This window comes from Pelecanus crispus, chromosome 7 (genome assembly GCF_030463565.1).
Source record: "Pelecanus crispus isolate bPelCri1 chromosome 7, bPelCri1.pri, whole genome shotgun sequence".
Classification (NCBI taxonomy): Eukaryota; Metazoa; Chordata; class Aves; order Pelecaniformes; family Pelecanidae; genus Pelecanus; species Pelecanus crispus.
In genome coordinates this window covers 21,364,976-21,385,228 of record NC_134649.1, presented here as the reverse complement: position 1 = coordinate 21,385,228, position 20,253 = coordinate 21,364,976, and the positions used below count along the sequence as shown (strand labels likewise).

At 41.6% G+C, this 20,253-nt stretch overlaps 2 protein-coding genes across 3 annotated transcripts in view; both read right to left on the bottom strand.

Moving 5' to 3' along the window:
* Positions 1-6,240, bottom strand: FBXO22 (F-box protein 22). Its single transcript, XM_075713755.1, has 7 exons — positions 6,137-6,240; positions 5,874-6,006; positions 5,609-5,696; positions 4,923-5,018; positions 3,714-3,878; positions 2,558-2,723; positions 1-1,384 (listed from the first exon to the last, which is right to left on the bottom strand). The coding sequence occupies exons 1-7, from the start codon at positions 6,238-6,240 to the stop codon at positions 955-957; spliced, it is 1,182 nt and encodes a 393-aa protein (XP_075569870.1). The 3' UTR covers positions 1-954.
* Positions 6,241-6,625: 385 nt separating this feature from the next.
* UBE2Q2 (ubiquitin conjugating enzyme E2 Q2) overlaps positions 6,626-20,253 on the bottom strand; it is a 52,206-nt gene continuing 38,578 nt past the window's right edge. For both annotated transcript variants that reach the window (XM_075713623.1, XM_075713624.1), the window contains 7 exons: positions 16,373-16,433; positions 14,169-14,259; positions 13,785-13,843; positions 12,143-12,191; positions 11,118-11,213; positions 10,019-10,085; positions 6,626-8,158 (listed from right to left, as the gene is read on the bottom strand). In XM_075713623.1, coding sequence (XP_075569738.1) covers positions 8,127-8,158; positions 10,019-10,085; positions 11,118-11,213; positions 12,143-12,191; positions 13,785-13,843; positions 14,169-14,259; positions 16,373-16,433 — 455 coding nt within the window. In that variant the 3' untranslated portion in view covers positions 6,626-8,126. The remainder of the gene's footprint in view (positions 8,159-10,018; positions 10,086-11,117; positions 11,214-12,142; positions 12,192-13,784; positions 13,844-14,168; positions 14,260-16,372; positions 16,434-20,253) is intronic.

Genomic DNA, 20,253 nt, shown 5'->3' with positions numbered 1-20,253 from the left:
ATGCAAAAGCCCAAATCTTGTTTAAAGGCTCTATATAAATTGAACACAGCCAGGTCTTGCGTGCCCCACAATTTCAAATTAAAAAGCAAAAAACTTTTTAAAGGAACTTAAAGGTACCAGGCAGTCTTAATTTTTAGCACTCCGGATTTAAAGGTTTGTAATAGAGAGCATCATGCTACAAGAGATACTAAAAGAAAAGGCAATGAGTGCATTTTGATTGTGTGAACTTAAATACACAGAGACTGAAATTGCTGGTATGCACGAAGTAGCAGGTATTGTTCTAAACCAGGTATTTCAGATAACTGAAATGCAGTTCAAGACAGCGAGACAAGTTGAGCTGTAACTGGACAACACCTCTCTGAATCAAATTTTTCTCCAAGAATAGAAGGCGAGGTACTTTTATGTATTTTCATCTTTATTTAATGAGCACTTGGCTATTTTTCCCTAAAGATTTTCATTCGTTTTATCTAGTAAAACCATTCAGTTCTGTAAATAAGACTCATGTCTGGGCAGGTTGTGCATCTCTCAAAGTAAAACCTAGGAAACGGTGGATCTTATGCATCAGTATTTCAGTATGCATCAGTAGTTTTTTCTAGACTGTTTTACATACATAAATAGAGCACATCAAAGTACCATTTCTTTCTACACGTTTGTATTTGGGCTCCAACTGCCATTTGTGCAAATCATTCTCGTTTTGGAAGAAAGAAGCCTTCTTCAATTGCAGAATTCCATCAAATACCATTTACCTGCAATTCTGATGTGTACAGGGGATTACACAAAATGCAAAGCTTTCTTGCAGCTATATTAAACTCTATTCCAACTACAAGATTCAATACTATTACCAAAATTAAGTTTACGTTTTGGAAGGGGCTTCGATTGCAAGATGTCCACTCTTCCAGACTTTGCAGCTTTCTGGCATGAAACAAACAGCTCACTGAAGCACTAAAAACATATTTACACTTGGTTTGCTTTAGTTGAACCAAGATGAATAAGAGTCATAACGGTAGTATAACCGTGAAGCAGGTCATCCTTTATGTCATTACATTCTCTTAATACGAAATTCCCAGTAACTATTCGATCACACCCTATTTCCCCATGTCCAAAAAAGCCAAAGAGGGGAACGTTTGGAAAAAACTTCCTAAATGCATCTGCTTCCATATTCCTTTTGGTTTTATAATGCCGATATCCTCTGCCAACACACGCAAACATGAAGCCAATGGTGTTGCGCTCGGGGATGTTTGCTGCTTTGAGACGCTGCATGGCGGCTTCTGCCGTCCTCTCATCAGCTACATCCTGGTCTAACAAAACCGTGGCGCTCTGGATCTGGGGACCGCTGAAAGCCAGCCCAACCACACCGCAGGCGTCGCCGGGCTGGGCGTTGTTACTGAAAGGCAATGGGCACTGAGTTAGAGAACGTTCCAGAGAGACCACTTCCAACCTGAATAAACTTCTGCTGTGGCAGAAGTAGATTTCAAAGCAGACCAACATCCTAGTGATTCTGAAAGCCACCTGTCATTAAAAACCAAACCAAATCCTTCAAATTTTAGCAACCTTTTTTTTTTTTAGCAACCTTTCACAAGGGAGAACTTTCACATCCATTACCAGGGATTAAGCATAAGCCTATCTTTCAAATACATGCCAAATTCAGCAGTTTGTGTATGTCACGGCTCTGTAATTCCAACTAAACTTTTAGTTAATCTTAAGACAAGCAAAGATACTCAGCATTTACACATCAAACCAGGGCAGCAGTCAGTAACGGCTTCAGATTCACGTTGCTTTAAGTCTCCTTGGTTGGCCAGGACATGTTGGTTTTGGTACTTACCTACTTAGGCTTTATTAGCAATAATTTAATATACAGTCAGGTCTCTTATTTGGAGTAATGGTGCAACTGGCATACATCAGACACAAAACTAATGTTGGTATTACTATGGAGTCTGGACCTATGCTGGCAGGAGAGGATCCCGTGGCAATGTCTACACCACGCACCCCGGCCCGCGAGTCAGACAGCACAAAGGGCTCGCTCTCCCTGTGCAGCAGAGCAGCTGGAGCTGCTGGAGCCCAAATCTGCCCTGCAGGGATCCTGGTGGAGGGAAGGGATTTACACAAGATGAGATCTAGCCCAGTCCTGTGAGTGCCATGTCCTTCAGCAGCGGCAGCATATCAGGTGTGCTCCTGGGGCACAGTCCTGTTTGCGTATTCAGCTACTGCTCTAACGGGAACCAAAACGAGGTTGATACAGAAACAAGACATTCACATAACTGGTCTCTATTGCGACGAGTGATAATTTATCTGCAAGCCAGAGAGTAAACACAGACTGCAACCTTTGCAGTGGGTTTCCAAAATCCAATTTATAACACGGTCTTACAAAGCTTCCAGCTTTCCTGGCTAGGTAACAGTGTAGCAGCTGGACTTTATTCTTTTAAAAAAAAAAAAAAAAAAATCATTTTACTACCGTTAATGGGAATTTCTAATATGACATAACTAAAAGGCTATGGCTTCTGCAGCATTTCTCCCATTTAAAATCTTCTTTACAATTTACCTTGCAAAAGATACCTACTTCTCAGATGTTAGTGATGTAAAGCTCTCCACTTGTCCCCCAGCCAAGATGATACTTTTCTCATTCAAAGGATTGACTATTTGATGAAGAAATCGAGTCGCTCCAGACTTCCAGGAGTTGTAGCCAAACAGAAGAACCACACGGAGATCTGGGTTATTCTTCAGACCTACAAAGAAAAACACAAACACCAATCCTCTTCTTTTTAAATCCTGACCCCTGAGGTCCAACCACCCTAGTCTCCCCTCAAATAATACATCACACCTTTAGTAATGGCTTTCCACTGCTGCAACTGAGAAAACAAGACACCAGTTGCCCAGGCATTCAGGAGCTGGGCTGCATTCCCCACGTAAGTCAGAATTTCTGAAAAGAACCTAGCAAGGAAAAGACGACTGCATCTGCTTCCTCCAGCTTTCAACTTCTTTAGCAGAGCATTTGAGTTTTACCACAGCCTCTGAAGGCACAGCTCTTCAGTTTTACTTGGCAGCCTTAATCATCCTTTTAGAGACAAGAACTGAGCGTACAGTTTATTCAACAAGAACCACAACACAGTAGATAGCTTTACCTGAAAATTAAATACATTACATTTATCAGCCAGTTGCTTATCCCAAGGCAGAAACTCCCAGGTTCCTAGAAGACTCAAGAAACCCTCATTATATTACTCTTCATAAACAATCTAACCTGCTGAGGACACAACATGAGGAATGTAAATTGTATTTACTGACATATGCTGCCTGCTGTTCTACCTTCCCTTGCTACAACACCTCACTTAGGATCGAAATACAAAGTTATTTTGGAGAAAAAGAGAAGCAGCTCCTCCCCACTTGTTTCTAAACTGTAGTGATGGGAATCATTCCCAATGGCACAAACTCATTTATTGTTATTTTTAACCAATTAGAGGTTGCTGGAAACCTAACAGCTCCCTCTGAACAGCTCCACTCGGAACCTAACTGAAGTAATCTGAGATCAATATCAGGATAACTTAATACTCCAGAGAATGGGAAGAACAGAGATGCGTAATTACCAGCTGCAGCCCTAGAGAGCCACAGTGCGCTCTGTGAATGGAGCCAGCACAGAAGCTGTTGCTTCCACACTGGCGCCTCTAAGAGCAACACGACACTTCACAAAAGCTCAAATAAAGGGGAGAACAAGGACGTACCTGCTTCAGCAAATTTACTTTCATCAAAGACCCTGTTCTTCAAGTCTTTTGAAAAATGGAAGGTATGAATTTTCACCCCATCGATTTTGGGAAACAACAGAGCAAACCCAGCTTCGCCCTCTTCAATTTCTTGAGGTTGATTGCTGCTTGAACCCATAGGGGTAACTACAATGATACCAAACCAGACATCTTGTGTTCAGTGATTGTAATACTTTCATCTACACTGTAACACAGATTAAAAGAGGCAGAACAGCTTAGATGATGTGAAACGTGACAGTTCATTTCCATAACAACATAGCTAATTGACAACTGCTGTGATTTTTTTGTTGATGTTTTGGTAAGACGAAGCATGCAGGAGTGCTGCTGGCTATAGATCATGCTGAAGTCACTTTGGACAAGGAGAAACTGATATATTTGGACACCTCCCCCCAGCCACACCAAATACAAATCGGCTGGAAAACAAGCACTGTGCTGCAATAGAGCTGTCTCAAGCCTTCCTGCCAGTTTTGGCAGGTACGCAAACACACTCAGATTTTTAAGGACCACAAGTGAAATGGGGAAAGGTGTTATACAATCATGTGATGACAGTATAAAGCAAACTGACACAAACATTGGCAGCGTATTACTGAATTATGCTAGTGACAACAATCAAATACCCTACTTATGCTGTGGGAAGAGAATTTAAGGCGAGAAAGTAGGAAAAAGCTTCCTAATGATAAAAAACGTGAAGCACTATAGAAAGACGGCCAAGGGAGGCCACGAGTTCTCCATAGTTATTGCATAGGCCTCCTGCTAGCCCATAGCAAACAGGTACATACTGAGGATGTCCCATACAATTAGTCAGAATGCGACTCTGGGAAATATAGACAAATCCAAGAAACATTCAATAATTACGTTTAGGTGCCAGGAAAAATCGCAGTAAGTTGCCTGCTCAATTAAAACAAACCCTTTTAATTATAATTGCATCACACAAAGTAAGAATTTAAACTCCATGTGACTTAGCAGTGACATTGTGAACTCCCTAAAATTTAAGTTAGTGCTGAACAAGGTGGGAGAACATGGTAATCACTGTGAAAACTCTCCCATCAGTCTGCAGGACTACGCTTTCAAAAACGTACAAAACCGTGATAAACAGGAACCAGAAAAAACGTGCGATACACCATACGCCTTCAAGCTGATCTCTCACAAAATCATGGGTTTTGCTCCCACCTACAATCCCTGGAGTGACCAGTCCAAGAACCTGACATCGCTTTGGCAACAATTTTTCGAGCGCAATTGCTGTTTCTTTACTGTTTCTTTTCCTGGCTGTTAAAAAAAAAAAAAAAGAAGAAGAAAAAGCAGAGAGAAGTAAAAATTAGTTGTTCCGAACGGTACCGGAGCAAACCCTGCAGCCAATCCCACCCTATTTAGGCCAATACTGCCCGTCAGCGGGCTGCCCTGTTAACAACGTGGCAAATCTGTGCTAATCGGTAAGAGTGCAGGGCTATTGGCACGCAAACAGAATCGCTATCCCCCAGAGAACGGGAAAGGAACTCGCCTACGTAAAATACCGCGCCTCTACCAGCCAGGTTAGCTCAGTTGGTCAGAGCGTGGTGCTAATAACGCCAAGTTCACAGGTTCAATCCCTGCTCACTGCAGGGGGGGTTGGGCTCGATGATCTCTCAAGGTCCCTTCCAACCCAAAGCGTTCTATGATTCTACAAGCCGTGTGTCACACCACCAACGTCAAACCGCGCGGCGGCGGTTTGTTTTTTTTTTTTTTTGCAGAAGATTTACTTTCCCTTGACGTTCCAATGCGGAGAGCGCCCGGCCCGCTGCCTTTCCTCCGCGCGCCGCACGTGCACGCCACGCGCTTGTCGAAGGGGGCGCGAGGGAGGCAGCAGCTGGGGCTTTTACCTTTCTTCTGCTCGTGACACTCCTCGTGCCCGCTGAACGTCTCGGCGTCGGCTATGTAGAGCACGGTCTGCGGCAGCACGTGCACCTTCTGCAAGAAGAGGGGAGGCGCCGCCGGGCTGCGCCGCCGAACGGCCTCCGCCAGGCCCCGCTCCGCAGGGGGCAGGGAGGGAGACCGGGGAAGGCCGTGGCCCACCCTCGCCCCCGGCCCCGCCCCCGGCCCGGCGCTGCCCCGCACCGGTCCCGCCTCCCCGCCCCGCGCACCCACCTCCAGCTCGCGGGCCAGCGCGCGCACCAGCGCGTGGCTCTCGGCGGGGCCCGGCTCCAGCGCCGACACCCAGGCGACCCGCTGCCGCGCCCGCAGGATCCGCCGGGCGCACTCCCTCCACAGCCGGCACACGCTGCAACACACCACGGCACGCCGCGTCGGCGGGGCCCTCCCCCCCGAGCGCCCCCGGCCCCGCCGCTACGGCCGAACCGGGGCCAACCAACCGCCACGGCGGGGCCCACCCCCGCGGCCCCGCCCCTTACCAGGCGGCGCGCAGCAGCGCCTTGGTGGGCAGGAAGCCGAGGACGCGCTCCACCACCTCGGCCAGGTTGCCGAGGACGAAGGCGCCCTTGGCGGTGGCCTCCATGGCACCGGCGCCGCCGCCGCCGAGCCGCCGCCGCCCGCGCCGACGCTCCCTGGCGGAGTTCCGGTCACGCGGCGGCGGGCGCCAGCAAGGGCAGCCACACTGCCGCCTGGCGGCGGGGACCCTCCCCGCTCCCGGGTCCCGCCTCTACCCCCGCCCCCGCCCCCCCCCCCCCCCCCCGCGCCCTCGGAGCAGCAGGGACACAGCGCGCTTCTTAAAATGGTTTTTTATTCATAAACTTGATGCAAGTTTACAAATTGCTGTACATTGCCAAGTAACTCTGCAATGAGAAATGGAACCCAAACCAAAGCATGCGCCGGAGGTGCGGGGCCCGCCTGCGCCGCGGCCGCCGGGAGCCGCCTGCCCCGGCCCCCGCTCCCCGCAGCGCTCGGCTGCCAGGGTTTATACAAACACCGGTACAACCACGCAAGCAGAAAGGCTGGGAAGTCACCCACCGTACATTTGAAACAATACGTTATATTGGAAGTAGTGCCAAACCTCTCCCCCTCGTTTCTTTCGAGCTAAAAACTGGATCTAGAAGCAAACGCGCAAGGACCCATGAGTGCCTGATAGAGAAAAGAGCACAGAGTTGATAGTCAACTAAAAAACCGTAACAAAAACATGCTTCTGCGCTTCTAAAAAGTGCTTAATCCATGGTACACACCCTTAGCTCAGCCCCAGAGGGGTGCAAAGGCCTAACGATGAGTACTACAACCAAAATAGAATCGATTTAGGTAAGGCAATGAAATATGGTGTAATTACACAGACCCAGATTCATTTCCTAATAAAGAAAGAACAGTTCCCATTAGTCTCTCAATAACAAAACCACCATCGTGACTATGGCAACATTTCTTTAACCTCTGAATCAGATGACAAGTTTTTGTACTTTATTGTAGCTTTTATATAAAAATTTTTCATCAAGGACTTTCATCTCGATTTGTGCCAATCACTTTATAAGTTCATTAGTTTACAAATGATTGCAACAACCCGTTAATAAAATGGAACGCCTAAAAAGGCTTTTAGTACTTTAAATAACTTCAAGCTTCATACTGTGGCTCTTCATGTTAAGGAGGTTGAGCCAACAAGTAGCATGAACAGCCCAGCAAGTTCTGATGCCCCAGTGGAAGTGACTAGGTTACAAGGTTTTATTGGCACAGCCTTGCTCTGCTTAAAAAAAAAAAAAAAAAAAAAAAAAGGAAAAAAGAAAACAAAAACAAAAAACCAAAACAAAACAAAAAATTAACATCATCTAAACAAAGAGCATCTTTTCCAAGAAACAGTTCATATTCTCATACAGCCATGAAAAATGTTTAATGACTTAACATACATGTGTTCTTCCTATATCATTAATTTGGAAATACTACAAATGCTGTCATTTTAGACCAGAAAAACTACTGTGATTTGCAAGACCTGACATTTCCTAAAACAGTATTAAACAATGTATTAAACTTCTTGGCTTTAAATGAAACGATACAACGCAAGTCTCTGCAGCCTGCATTTTGCAAAAGGTAAGAAATACACAAAAGTGTGTGAACAACTCACTCCTATTGAATGATCTTTAGTAACTCAATAGCCTGCTGTAGGGAGCTTACGCTTTCAAATAAAAAAAAAGGGAGAAGGGTGGGCGTGGCCCAAATATGCTTAATCCATAAGAACAGATATGGCAAAGGCCCAAACTGCTCAGTCCAGATACCTAAGAAGAGCGGAATGGTAAGGCTGTAACTTATACTTTACGTGTCAGTTGACAGATTATCCACTAACTTATCTAATAGCTAAAGTCTTCAGTACGGCTGTTATAGGGGCTCTCATAGCTTGAGTCTGTGTGTTGGAAAACATAAAAAAGAGCTCGTTTTCTTGACATTGGTCCAGGTATACGACGGTCCTCACTATTAGCCATCTTCTTTCGGAGGAGTGTACCAGCCTACGGAGAACAGAGAAATGCGTTAGGTACCGACACTGCTACATCAAGACGGTCTTACCATCTTACTCTGAATTTGTGGGAGACAAAAGCCTAAGCCGGGCTCCTTCCTTCCCTCCTAAAGTAGGCCAGCTCAGTGAGGCCCAGCGCCCTAAATGCAAGTGGTCTGCAGTGGGAGATAAAGCACATGGCATATTCCAGGATTCAACACAGTATTTGGGCATGAAAATTAAATACTTCCAAGTTTGAGGGTTTTTTGTCACAGCAGCTATGCTGACAAGGCTGGACATCAACAGAGGACGCTGTTGAAGGAGGAACATTGTTATAACAAAACCAAATGGAATATAGGTAAAACCCCCAAGTCCTCAAGCCACTTAATGCACAGACATACAAACATGGAATACTTATATATAAATCCCATCTTGCATACTGAAGAGTTAGGCATGCACAAGCATTCGAATGGTTTATCCTACTTCTGCAAACCTTGCTGTAGGAATGGGCTCTGAAATGTCAGTTGAATAACGTGCCTCCTGATAGGACTTGGCATGTTTAGCAGTTGAATCATACCTGATCAAGTGTGCATAGTTTTTTCTAGCCACCTCCAGATCTCCAATCTGAATTCTCCCAGCCACTATTGTAAAAAAAACCTCTAAATTTTTTGTACAGCGAGTATGTTATCCCAGAGAACAAGTAACAGCTAAAAGTTAAAGACACCTTTCGCAGCAGCAATAAACGCTGTGAATGCTTTGTGTACTGACGCAGCAGTAATCACTGTAGTCAAGGCTAGCATATAGCTAGAAGAAAACAGACAGCCATGCTGACTTTTGTAGCAAACTAAAAAAAGCAAAAGACTCAGTTGACAGCAAGATCAAAATATCATAAAATTGGAAAGCATTTTGAAGTCATTCTCTTTGACCTTCCTCCCGATAGTAGAGAAGGCATTATGTTCAATTTTAGAGGCAGGGAAACTGAGGTGCTCACTACAGTCGCACTGAAACATGCTGTCATGTTCACAGTAACATGAATTCCCAGAGAAGTCTGTGTCCAACCTGGACCAAAGAACATCACGGAAGTGGTACCTGGGACTAACTGCCTCATCACGAGACCAGGGTACCAATTCTGCTGACTACTTTTACATAACATGTAAGCCACTTAAACCTTTTAAAGCCTCAGGTCATTTGTTGTGTTCTCATCCTGGCTCAATGAATGCAGTTATACCTGAAGCACTTGAATACTTGTTTTATGCAGCTGAGATACAATTAACTGGCTTTAAATAGGGTAAAAAGAAAAAAAACCAAACACACCCAAACACATCTCCCATTTCTATTGCACAGTCTTCCAGTCAGCGTACTTCACTTGGACTTTTGGGGTTTGTTTTTTTTTTTTTTCTTGGTGTTTTGTTTGTTTGGGTTTTTTTTTAAGTCTCTGGTCTTTCTTTCCACTTTATCTCTTCCTTAATGATTGCTACTACTAAGGTCTTGCCACATTGAAACAAACCCTTGTGGGGGTGAGGGGGTGGGCAAACTTCCAGCAGGTACTTCCCTAACAAATACCACACTTTAAAAGTTACAGTAACAATAAAGTTACTAGATAAACTGGCTGAAAATGAACTTTAACTACCTTTCAACACACAGAACATCCCAATGTTCATGTAAGCTGGAAAAGTTGCAATGATTGTTAGTCAAGTTACTTTAAGCACTATTGTCTTCCTAGTGCAAGATGAGAAAAAGGAAAAAGGAAAATGCCATTCATGGTCTTCCCAAGCCAACATAAGACACTCTGGCACTTCAAGTTTTACTGCGGCCAAATACCAATTCCCAGGTTGCTGTGCAGACAAGAACAAAGTCGCAAGAATATACATACCATTTTTCTCATGTATTTGTACTAGTGACTTATAGGACTGCTGTGCTCTTGCTAGATTATATTGATTCTGAAAGGAGAAAAAAACTTACATAAAAAACCTGCATCTAGACGCGTGGAACTTTAAAACTGTTTTACAAAGAAACTCTACAGTGGGCTTACAAATAAAAACCATGCACAATGTTACAGTATTCCTGGCTTTGAAGTACAAGATTTTCAAGACAAACGCCCTTATTTTCTCATTTCTCCTCCATCATAATGACAATAATTTGCATGGCCCTGCTGCTGGATAGGCCCCTCTCTTCGAGGGTTCAGAACCTGAGGTAAGTCAGAAGTGCGTGTAAACAGAAGGGCAGGCTTCAGGCAATCCCCACCATAACTCTGTCTTGCTCAGCAGACCAGTTACCAGGTTAGACAGAATTGTCATCATAAACTTTCACATCTTACCTAGTTCATTATCCTTGAATTAGTACTTAAAAACTGGCATCCAAGTGACAATTTCATTGACTTAAATATTTAAACAACCTTTGAAAACAGCATTTAGTACTTCAAAGTCTTTTAAGTTATGGTCCATTCCCAGCACGCACACTTGAACTGAATTATGATTTCGATTAATGCTGAATGGCTATTAGCCATTAGCCATATCAGAAGTATTTGCATGGTATTATTTTTCACCTTCTCACGAAACTTTGCAGGTGTCTAGTCCGGCAAAAGGAGAACTTCTTAACATCAGTGTATGTGATCCTGGCAGGCAGGCTGCCATCTACAGCCCTTCTCAGAGCTGCAATTTCCAAATCCTCCCTATTCTGAATCCTCTTTCCTCCCTCCCCCCACCCCTTGCCAATATGGGGATAGTACGAGTCCAACTACTTACACACCCTGCCCATCCCAAGATTTTATCCTCCTCATACATTCATCATTTCTTAATAAACTCATAGTTAACTGCCAATAAAATGCTCATACATGCACAAGACATCAAGATAAATCAAAATGCAAATGTATTTGCAATGACAGTTCTGTCACTAACCATCCCCTATGCAGGTCAGCAAAGAAATGAAAGCCTAACAGTAATTTGTGTAATTGATATACCCAGCACATTTACCTTATTGGCTCCAAACTGTACTCTGGCTTTTCCTTTGACTAAAGTGGCATTGATCTGCATGATGACCGATTCTATTGAATAGGCACTGCTCCAGCCCTGGAGGAGGAAGGAAATACTACTACGTAACATGTACTTGCTTCTTGGGCTCACCTTGCAAATCTGTTTTGAGATGTGTGCTTTGGGATTTGTTTTTGTGTTTCCCCTGCATTCCAGTTTTAGTTTTAACTACTTGTTTTCTGTTAACAACTTTTATTTTCCAGAGAAAATCTGGAAAGTGATATACAGTATTAGTACTAAGAACCTGTAGGAAAAATGAAAAGGCTGAATCTCACATTTGCAAAATACAGCAAGGCAGAAACAAGAGCAGCTCCATTATTACACCATTTACACATTTTCAGCAACGTCACAACAGAAATTACAACTTCTTGTTGTAAGAAGCAGAAAAGACTGCTATCTAATGAAGCCATTGAGTGAGCTATGACAATTTTGCTCCCATGAAAATTACTGCTTCTCTCTGACATTGCTTTACCTTCCAGGGTTCACAAAAGTTTCTGCAAGAGCCTGCAAATAAGTTACTTCATTCATTTACTTATGTTAAAGAGAAAACTGATCACACTGTCTACACAATAGTCATCTATGCCTAGAATCTTCTGCATTCTTCACTTCTCCAGAGCTGACTTGGTGCAGTAGCAGAGGCTTCTGGAAAAGAAAACAATGTGCCTTGCTCCTCAGAATTCACTCTTTACGCTGGCTTCCTCCCAGAAATTCTGAGAATTCAAAGTTGACACGCTCTCACTTCTTGCCTCTTCCTCAGACCTCTTGTAAGCCATCCAAGGCAGAAAAGATGATCTTACCCAAGATCAGCAAGGCAAATCTTGCAAAATTGAGGTTTATTCCACCACGTTCCCTTCGGAGCATGTAATTTATTCCACACAGGGATTCTTCAACCCAGGGGAAACACCTATTTTCATTACTTTAAAGCATGCTTTGTTATTAGCATAACAGATAACAGAGTCTGTGTTCACCTGTTTCGTAAGAAGTTCCATGCATAATGCACCTCCACCTAGGACATACCTAGAAACAAAGGTGAAAGAAAATATTATTTGACATCAGCAGTTAGTAAAAAGATGAAACTGTTCACAGCACTTTAAAGCTCTTGCAGGTTAGTTTCTTAAATTTTTTATTCACATAAAGCTGAAATGCCCTTTAACCAATAAAATATTGTAACTAGTTAGCCATATTATACTTATGCAAAGAACATTAGCACTGTTAGACACCCACCTGCCCAAATTTCCTTTGCTAACTACACTAACTTAAAATCAGTGACTGACCTAGTCTGCAAAACTGCTTACAGAAATGTACACAGACCATGAAAAAAGGAAGGCTGCTTTTTATGGCTACACTGTGTATATGTGGTACTGATGTACAGTTATAAAAAGAAAAATTCACTTCTGTAAAGAAATTTAACACAATTCCAAATAATGCAGGTGCACCTATAAATCGAAGTTGAAGACAAATAACATAAAGCAGATCTTCACTTGTTCTTTTCCTATAAACCACTTTCTAATTTCAATAACACTTCATCATGCATTGTGCTGACTGAGACTCAGCAGTCAGCACGCCTGGTCATCACAAAACCTGGACTGAGGGAGTAGAATTTACCACTCCAAAAACGTAGTCTCCCCTATGATCAGCATGTTCAAACAACTTAGATCTGTATGACATTCATAGGGAAACAATCACTGAAATCCAAACCTCCTGGGCCATTCTTTCTTTCATTCTACAAAGAAGTCCAAGTACAATAAAACCAGAATCCAAATGAGTTTTCTGGTGTCTGGCACTGCTTGTTTACTTTTTTGGTACCAGCAACCCTCCTGAACACTATTTAACTGCACTAACCATTTCTTGAATGCAAAAAAGACACATAGCAATTAAAACCAAATCAGAATCAGCACCAGCTATCACAGACTGCATTTTCAAATGTACAGGTATAATTTTCCGTCAGCAGGAGATGCATAAAAGCCTTGGGAGGTGAATTTAATCTTCTCTCCATGGATATACACAAGTTTCCACTCCACAGATAGCACTTCAAACATGTTTTAGATAACTTTTGGAGCATGGTGTCAGTTAAATTTAGTACCTTTGGATTATCATTTGATCAGATTTTAGACAAAAACTTTATGCCAGTGTTACTAGCAAAAGAGGGTCAGCTAAGACCACACTGCAAGTTTAAGGCATCACAGGGATCAAGACCCTGTCAAAGCACTAACTCAAAACACCCTACTATTCTGAACAACAAGAGAAGTAACAGCAATGTTAACCATGCACAAAGAGGCCAATTCTTAAACATTATGGCAGGCACGGAGTCTTTCAAAGCTAGACACAAACTAAGCAATTTGAAGAGGAATTGCACCTGGCTGGAATATACACCCAGCTGTTTGGCTCCTATTAGTTCATGAAGCTTAAGAAGCAAGTCTCCATATCACACTTTGAGCTATTCACCAAACTCAAGGTCTACAGCAGCTCATAAATATACATTTAGGGGAAATTTCTTGAAGTCTACATACATGGTAGTCTCAAAATGTTCCCTGCAAACGCAGTCAACCAATCTCAAGTTGTAACATTTTCACCACAAAGTAAAATTTCTGCAAAGCAACTCAAACCTACCCTCCTGTGAGCACAGGAGATACCACTCGCACAAAGGGAGGATCAAAAGGGAAGTTATCCTGAAAAGCATAACAAAAAACAGGTTAAGAACTATACCGTGACAGTGCTTTCCTAACCAGGAAGTATTTCAATAGCCTTATTTGGCAAATCCAATTTAAAGCAGTAACATTTTTCAGTTCTGTAAAAGTTACGCTTCCACAGCACTGGCTAAAAAGCAATCTTTGGGAAGCTTTAGTGCCACACTTAAAGTTTTTTCTTTTATGCTACACCTCCATCTTTACCCAAGTAACAGTTGAGGGTCATTTCAGTCACTTTCTACAGTAAGCAGCAAACTTAACCCCAGCAGCAAACTTAACCCCAGCATTTCTTCCCAGAGACACATACCTTAAAAGAGAAGTTGAGTAAAATGTATTCTACACCTTCTTTTTCTTTTAAGACCTGAAGATCACTATGCAGTGGGCTATCAGGATCAACTCTATAAAAGAAGCAGGGGAGAGATCCTGGATGAAGTTATTATTTTCACTGCCTGTAAATAGTAATTACTCTTAAAGAGCTCCTTTATGTATTTGCAGTTTACAAACTGTAATTTGGAGTGAACTGTAGAAAACTCTTGCTCCCTCTACAAAGTAAACACTTTGCCATGAGATCAGCATGGAAGCTTACTGTAATGCACTACATTCCGAATGCTATTCCGAAGTGTTATTTGAACATAGTTAGCACAAAATAACCTGTTTATTTGAAAACAGCAATTTTAATTCTCTTCAGTTCACTGGAAATGTATGTCCCGAGGTGGGGGCGGGGGGACAGGGGCGGGAATGACAGGCAGGATTTTAACAGGAAGACAGTAGTGATCTAGTTTTCAGTACATAGTTAGCGAATCCTTTATGGAGTATGTGGTCACAGTTCTGTATCAGCTGTTAAAAGTAATCTGCATCAGCAGAAGCACTAAAGCCAGCAGCTTCTGCTCAGCAGAATTTCAACCGTTGTTTGTTGCAAAATGCCGGTGGTGAGCAGCCTAGATGTTAATTCAGACACTACTGGGTTAATCCCACCCAGGCTCTGACACCCCAGCAGCTTTTTTTAAAAGACTAGTCAAAAAATGCCTGCAGCAAGCCAAATGCAGGTGTTAAACAAAATGATGGGCTATTAAATCCAATCCTCTGCTACAGGTGAAACCACAAACTTATTAGATCTCATTTCAGAATTACTTGGGTAGCTTGTCCCCATCCTACCAACAGGAAGCTGTTTCAGAAGAAAATCTCCCAATGCTTAGAAACCTATCTTTCCCAGCCTAGCTTGTACTAGGCCAGTTCAGAGTTATTTGTTCTAGTAACAATACTGTTCCTTAGGCAAATGGGCTCTTTCCTCTCTGACATTTACCCCCTCAACTAGTCTGCACACAGTTCATTTGTTTTCAGACACTTTTTGCTGGGATAAACAAACACAATACTTCTTATCTTCTCTTAGGCATTCTGGAAGCCATTTGCTGCATGCACTCCATTTTCTCTTTCTTGAAGGCAGAAAATCAGACCTGTTCACAGCACTTGCAAAGAGGTTTCAAATCACTGCACAGTGGATTGAGCACTTTGTTACAGAAGCGCTCGATAGACAAGGCCTCCTGTAATATGGCACAGATTTTTCTGACACACGTCATTCCTGCCATTTTCAGCTTCCAAACGTTCACATGCCTATGATTACACTAAGAAGGAAACAAAACTGTATTTCAGCAGCTGGTGACATAGTCATACAAGTCTTACCACTAGGACAAGGCAACAATTCCTACGGGCAGCACATACTGTGCTGAAACGGTTTACGTCCTTATATTTATTCACCACGACATATCTGAACTGATGGAAGTTCTTCAATCTCTTGCCATCTTTTGCAGCTACCCAGCCTAGTTTGGATAGGCTTTTCCTTCCTACAGGTTATCATGTAGGTTATCCTACAGGTTATCCTGTAGGATGATGGCAGATGATCCCGTTACCAGGAATAATTTCAATATAATACCTCTAGAATTCAAGTTATTGGATTATGGACACAACAAGATGAGTTATCAGCTAGTACACATAGTGAAAAGCAGTACATAAGACAACAAGTTATATAATTATGTAAGTCATACTTGTGTTATACCTAAAAGTTTCAGTCCTATGTGTCTGCTCAACTGTAGAAATAACTAATGACACCAACACAGTTCTGTTCCTTCTTATGTCTTGAATGAAATGAGAAGTTACATTTTCTTGAAATTAAGAACAAACAAAACCAAACTAAAACCATCCAGACAAAAACGCTAGACAAAAAAATTCATCATTTAAGGTTTCATATTTTGGAGTAGTTTTGGAAAGAGAATTGAACAGTAATGAAAGTTACAGTGATACACACTGTGATGGTTGTGCAAAGATGGTTTGGGTTTTTTGCCAGTTCAATTACTACAGTTCAATCTCTGTACACATTTCTGTATACCAGAATTGTAGCCACCACACACTATTTTGTATGTCTGGCTAGAGATCCTCATTTATCAAAAGTAAGAATCTCTGCAACAATAATAAAATGGATTCTTCAGAACATGAAAAAAAACTTTAATAACTTACTTTAGAAGCTTAACATGCCATTCATACAAGCTGTCATTTACCAGTTCCACTGAATATATCCCTGTAGAAATTAGACAGAATTAATTAAGCACTAAAAGTTTAACAAGGTAAAATTTAGCAAAAACATTCTTTGCTTTTAAGTACAAATACTGTCAGTAGATGTAAGCAATAGATAAGGTGCTGAGATACTGATACTGAGGCACATCCTTCCTCCAATAGCAGAAGCACTTCTGAGCAACTATAAGGAAAAAAAGTTCTTTCACTTCTATAAAAAAATTCCACACAAATCAAAATGTTTTTCTGACATCTAACCATTTCCCCCCTCCCAGTTCCCCTTCAAACCTCGCACAACTACAACTCCAGCTTGCTTAGTACTCGGTATATTTTATACCCAGTACGTGACCAACACACTTTTAAAACGCTTAACACACAGTCTGAGTATGCAGCATTGTATTTCACAGGTTCTCATCAGTACTGGCAAACCACAACAGGACACTGGACGGTCTATGGAGTAGAAACCCAAAAAAAGAAGACACTGCATTGGATGAAGCACATTCCCAACAGCTGACCAAAGAAGTCAGAAAGATGCATCAAAAAATAGCTGCCTCTGGAAGCCAGCTGGTGATTTTCAGTGGTCCATTTGTTTTAAGCATATTAAACAATAGTTATGCATTTCACTCAACAGGAAGGATGAAAGCTTATCTGCCATTTTCTTGTATTTTCAAGCTTCATCTCTGCAGAAGGTCACAAGCAACCCAGGAAAAAGGAATAATCTTTAACCATCAGACAAGATTTAGAAAATGGTATCAGTGATACTCATCTAATCTCTTCCGCCACAGACTATTCAAGTATATACACTAAACAACGATTAAACTTGTTACCTGGGCTAATATTTAACAGCCTATCTGTTGCTGACGTAAATATTTGGAAGACCTATGCAAATCGGGAATCTGCCTAGGATTTCTGAAGGCTATACAACCAACAGACTGCAGTCACCACATGCTCTCCAAGGAATTACAGTATTCATTTCTGAGTTTTATTATTTTAGAATACATTATCTTGCAGTTAAAACACCTCAGCATTAGCACTTTGGAGTACAGATCACGTTTCAAGCTGTCCAGACACCTTTATTTCTCAAGCATTCCAAAACTCAGTAAACAAGGTAAAGAAACCATGCTTGTTTTTCCTTACCGCAGTGCCACAAACAAGTGGGTACTGCAGCCAAGATCATGATTTCAAATTTTTCCTAAGTCTAAGACAACAAAACAGGTCTGACTTACTGTGCTCTCAATGTCCCTTTTAATCCGCAGCTAGTTCAGAGACGCCACACTTTTCCATTTGAGGATGAACAGAATGAGCTATTAAGGCCTTTTTTCAATTTCCCAGATCCAAGGACACTATTTTCTGAATTGCCCTTAGTGTAACTGGAAGTCACGAAGCATAAGAATTTCAATTTGTACTGCTCCGGTGTAACAACAGAGTTGACATTCAGAACTCTGCTCATTGTCAGCTCCCATTAATGATTTACCTATTCCAATGTTGTATCCAGAATATTTTCTTCTACCTACATGCAAAAGGGAGTGAAGACTGGAAGAAGCAGCCTCTCAGTATTATGGCTTTGGCACCTAGCACGAGCGTAAAACACTTGTTGCAGACAACAGAACAAGTTACAGTAAGGATTCTGACAATATCCTAAATAATGGAAGATCACAAGAGAACTTCCATCAGCTTGTTTATTCACTACGCCTCTAGCCCTATTCCTGTGTTCCTTCCACCACCCTAAAAGTCCTGCTTTTACCCAGAATTCATGTACCAGCCCTTCAGCTCCACAGGTTACCAAGGTCCACATGTTTTGCTAGCTTCCCTGAAGGAATAACTTTTCCTGGTCTTAAAAGCTGTACTGTACCTAAACGCTTTTACCTAAAGTTGTAAAAGGGTTCTTCAGAGAGATGCGCACAGTTCAGAACTGACAAGAATGTGCCTTAACAGAACAGCAAGCTACTTAATCAACCTTTCAAGCACCCAGACTTTGAGCCGAATAGTATCTGTATGTCCTCATGAACAACAGCAGCATCAGGGTTGCTCACTTTCTTGATACAGAAGCTTCTTAACAACACTAACCAAAGTTGAGAGGGGTTTTGTTTGGGTTTTTTTAATACTCAAGAGGTGTTATTTGGAACCAGCTCATACGCTTTTTTCTTAATTTAGGCAGCAAGAGGAAAAAAATTACTGTCAAGAAGCATTTGTCTGATTAGTACCAGTTTCTGAGAGGTCCTTAAGGTAGGGAAGGGAATCAAGGTAGGCTGCCCTCACTTCATCACAGGTAGTTTTTTGTTTTATTCCTCTAAGATGAAGTAAAAGCAAGTACACAGAAACATAAAGCAAGCAAAAAATTAAGAGATGAAAAGGTAGGAAGAAAAACAACCCCTTCTAAAATAGAGGCAATGTCTTACTTATAGCAACTTTACTACAACTAGAAGTAAATCCCATACAGTCTTTCGATAAAATCAGTGAGTTGAAGTCACTATACATGAACAACACAGCCACTAAAGATACGAACAGAAAAGATTTCATTTAATATCCCCAAATTCTTTGTTCCTCCCTCCCCCTCCCTCTCTACCCCCCCCAAATTATGTTAAGACCTTTGTGGATTCTTCCATACGAACTAGCTAAATCCCCAACCTTGTATTTGGAAATGAGATCACCTTTGTTTGGAGGACTTGTGACTCCTATTGCCAAAACGCGTTAATGAAACTCTGTCTAATTTATAGTACAATATCTTACTTTGCTGGAATATTTTTTGCTTCTGTTGGCTCATAAGAAAACAGTTTTCTGTTTGTTTTTAAGGGTAGTTCTTCACCTAGATTTTCCAGGTAGGTAAGCAACTTTCCTGTTGACAGCAAGCTTGTAGTCATCTTTTGCTTGAATTCCAACAGTAGTATTTCAATCACTAAAGGAACTTCAGTTCTCAAATGGATACTACCTTGAATATACACCCATAGTTGAAGTTCTGACTGTTTTTAATGCTACTTTTTTTATAAAACAGTTTAACAGAAAGGAAAAAACATTAAAGGACTGTTACTACAAGTATTATTCACTTCAGAAGTCCCAGTGCTGTCCTGTTGTCAATCCTGAAAACATGTAACCTCACGTACACTAAATAAAGTGATTCTGATGCAACTAAAAAGCAGCGTTAGATTTTCTGGCTTACATGATAAAAAATTAAAGCAGTTTTAAATTACCTTGCAACAGTTACTAGAACCTTTAAGTTTCACAATGGTTCCCTTTGTGTGTTAATAGTAAGAAATTCAATTAAGAGAAAAATGGACCATGGAAGCAAGTACTCAGAACAAAGATCACATAAAAAAAAGTCAATTATCTCCCATGCCCCTGCTCACATGGTGACAATTATCTAACAACAAAAGACAGAAGTGGGCTATAAAAGCAGGAGTTTTGTGCAAAGAATACCTAAATTCACTCAAGTTCTAAGACTAAATGAAGCCATAAGAAATGAATCTAGGAAGTTTTAAAACAAACAGCATAATTTACTGGCAAAATTTAATAAATGGATCAGTAGGACAGTGTTTCAAAGCAGGATTGCCATCAGTTTTATAGTGTCAACCTCCACTTGACACTTCATTAACGTGTTTTACAGACTGACACAAGGCATCCAGTTGCAGTCTTTTTACACATTCCTGAGTCATAAGCTAATAAATGCTAAGTTACTATACTCCCTCCAGTATCCCAACTTTCTTTACAGTTCAGCAATATTTACTTTTCCTCATCATTTAAAGTATGCTTTCCTACATCAGAAGTTCAGTTTTTTGCAACTAGTTAAGACTTGTTACTAATCTAAAGCAAAGAAATGGCATTATTAAGCA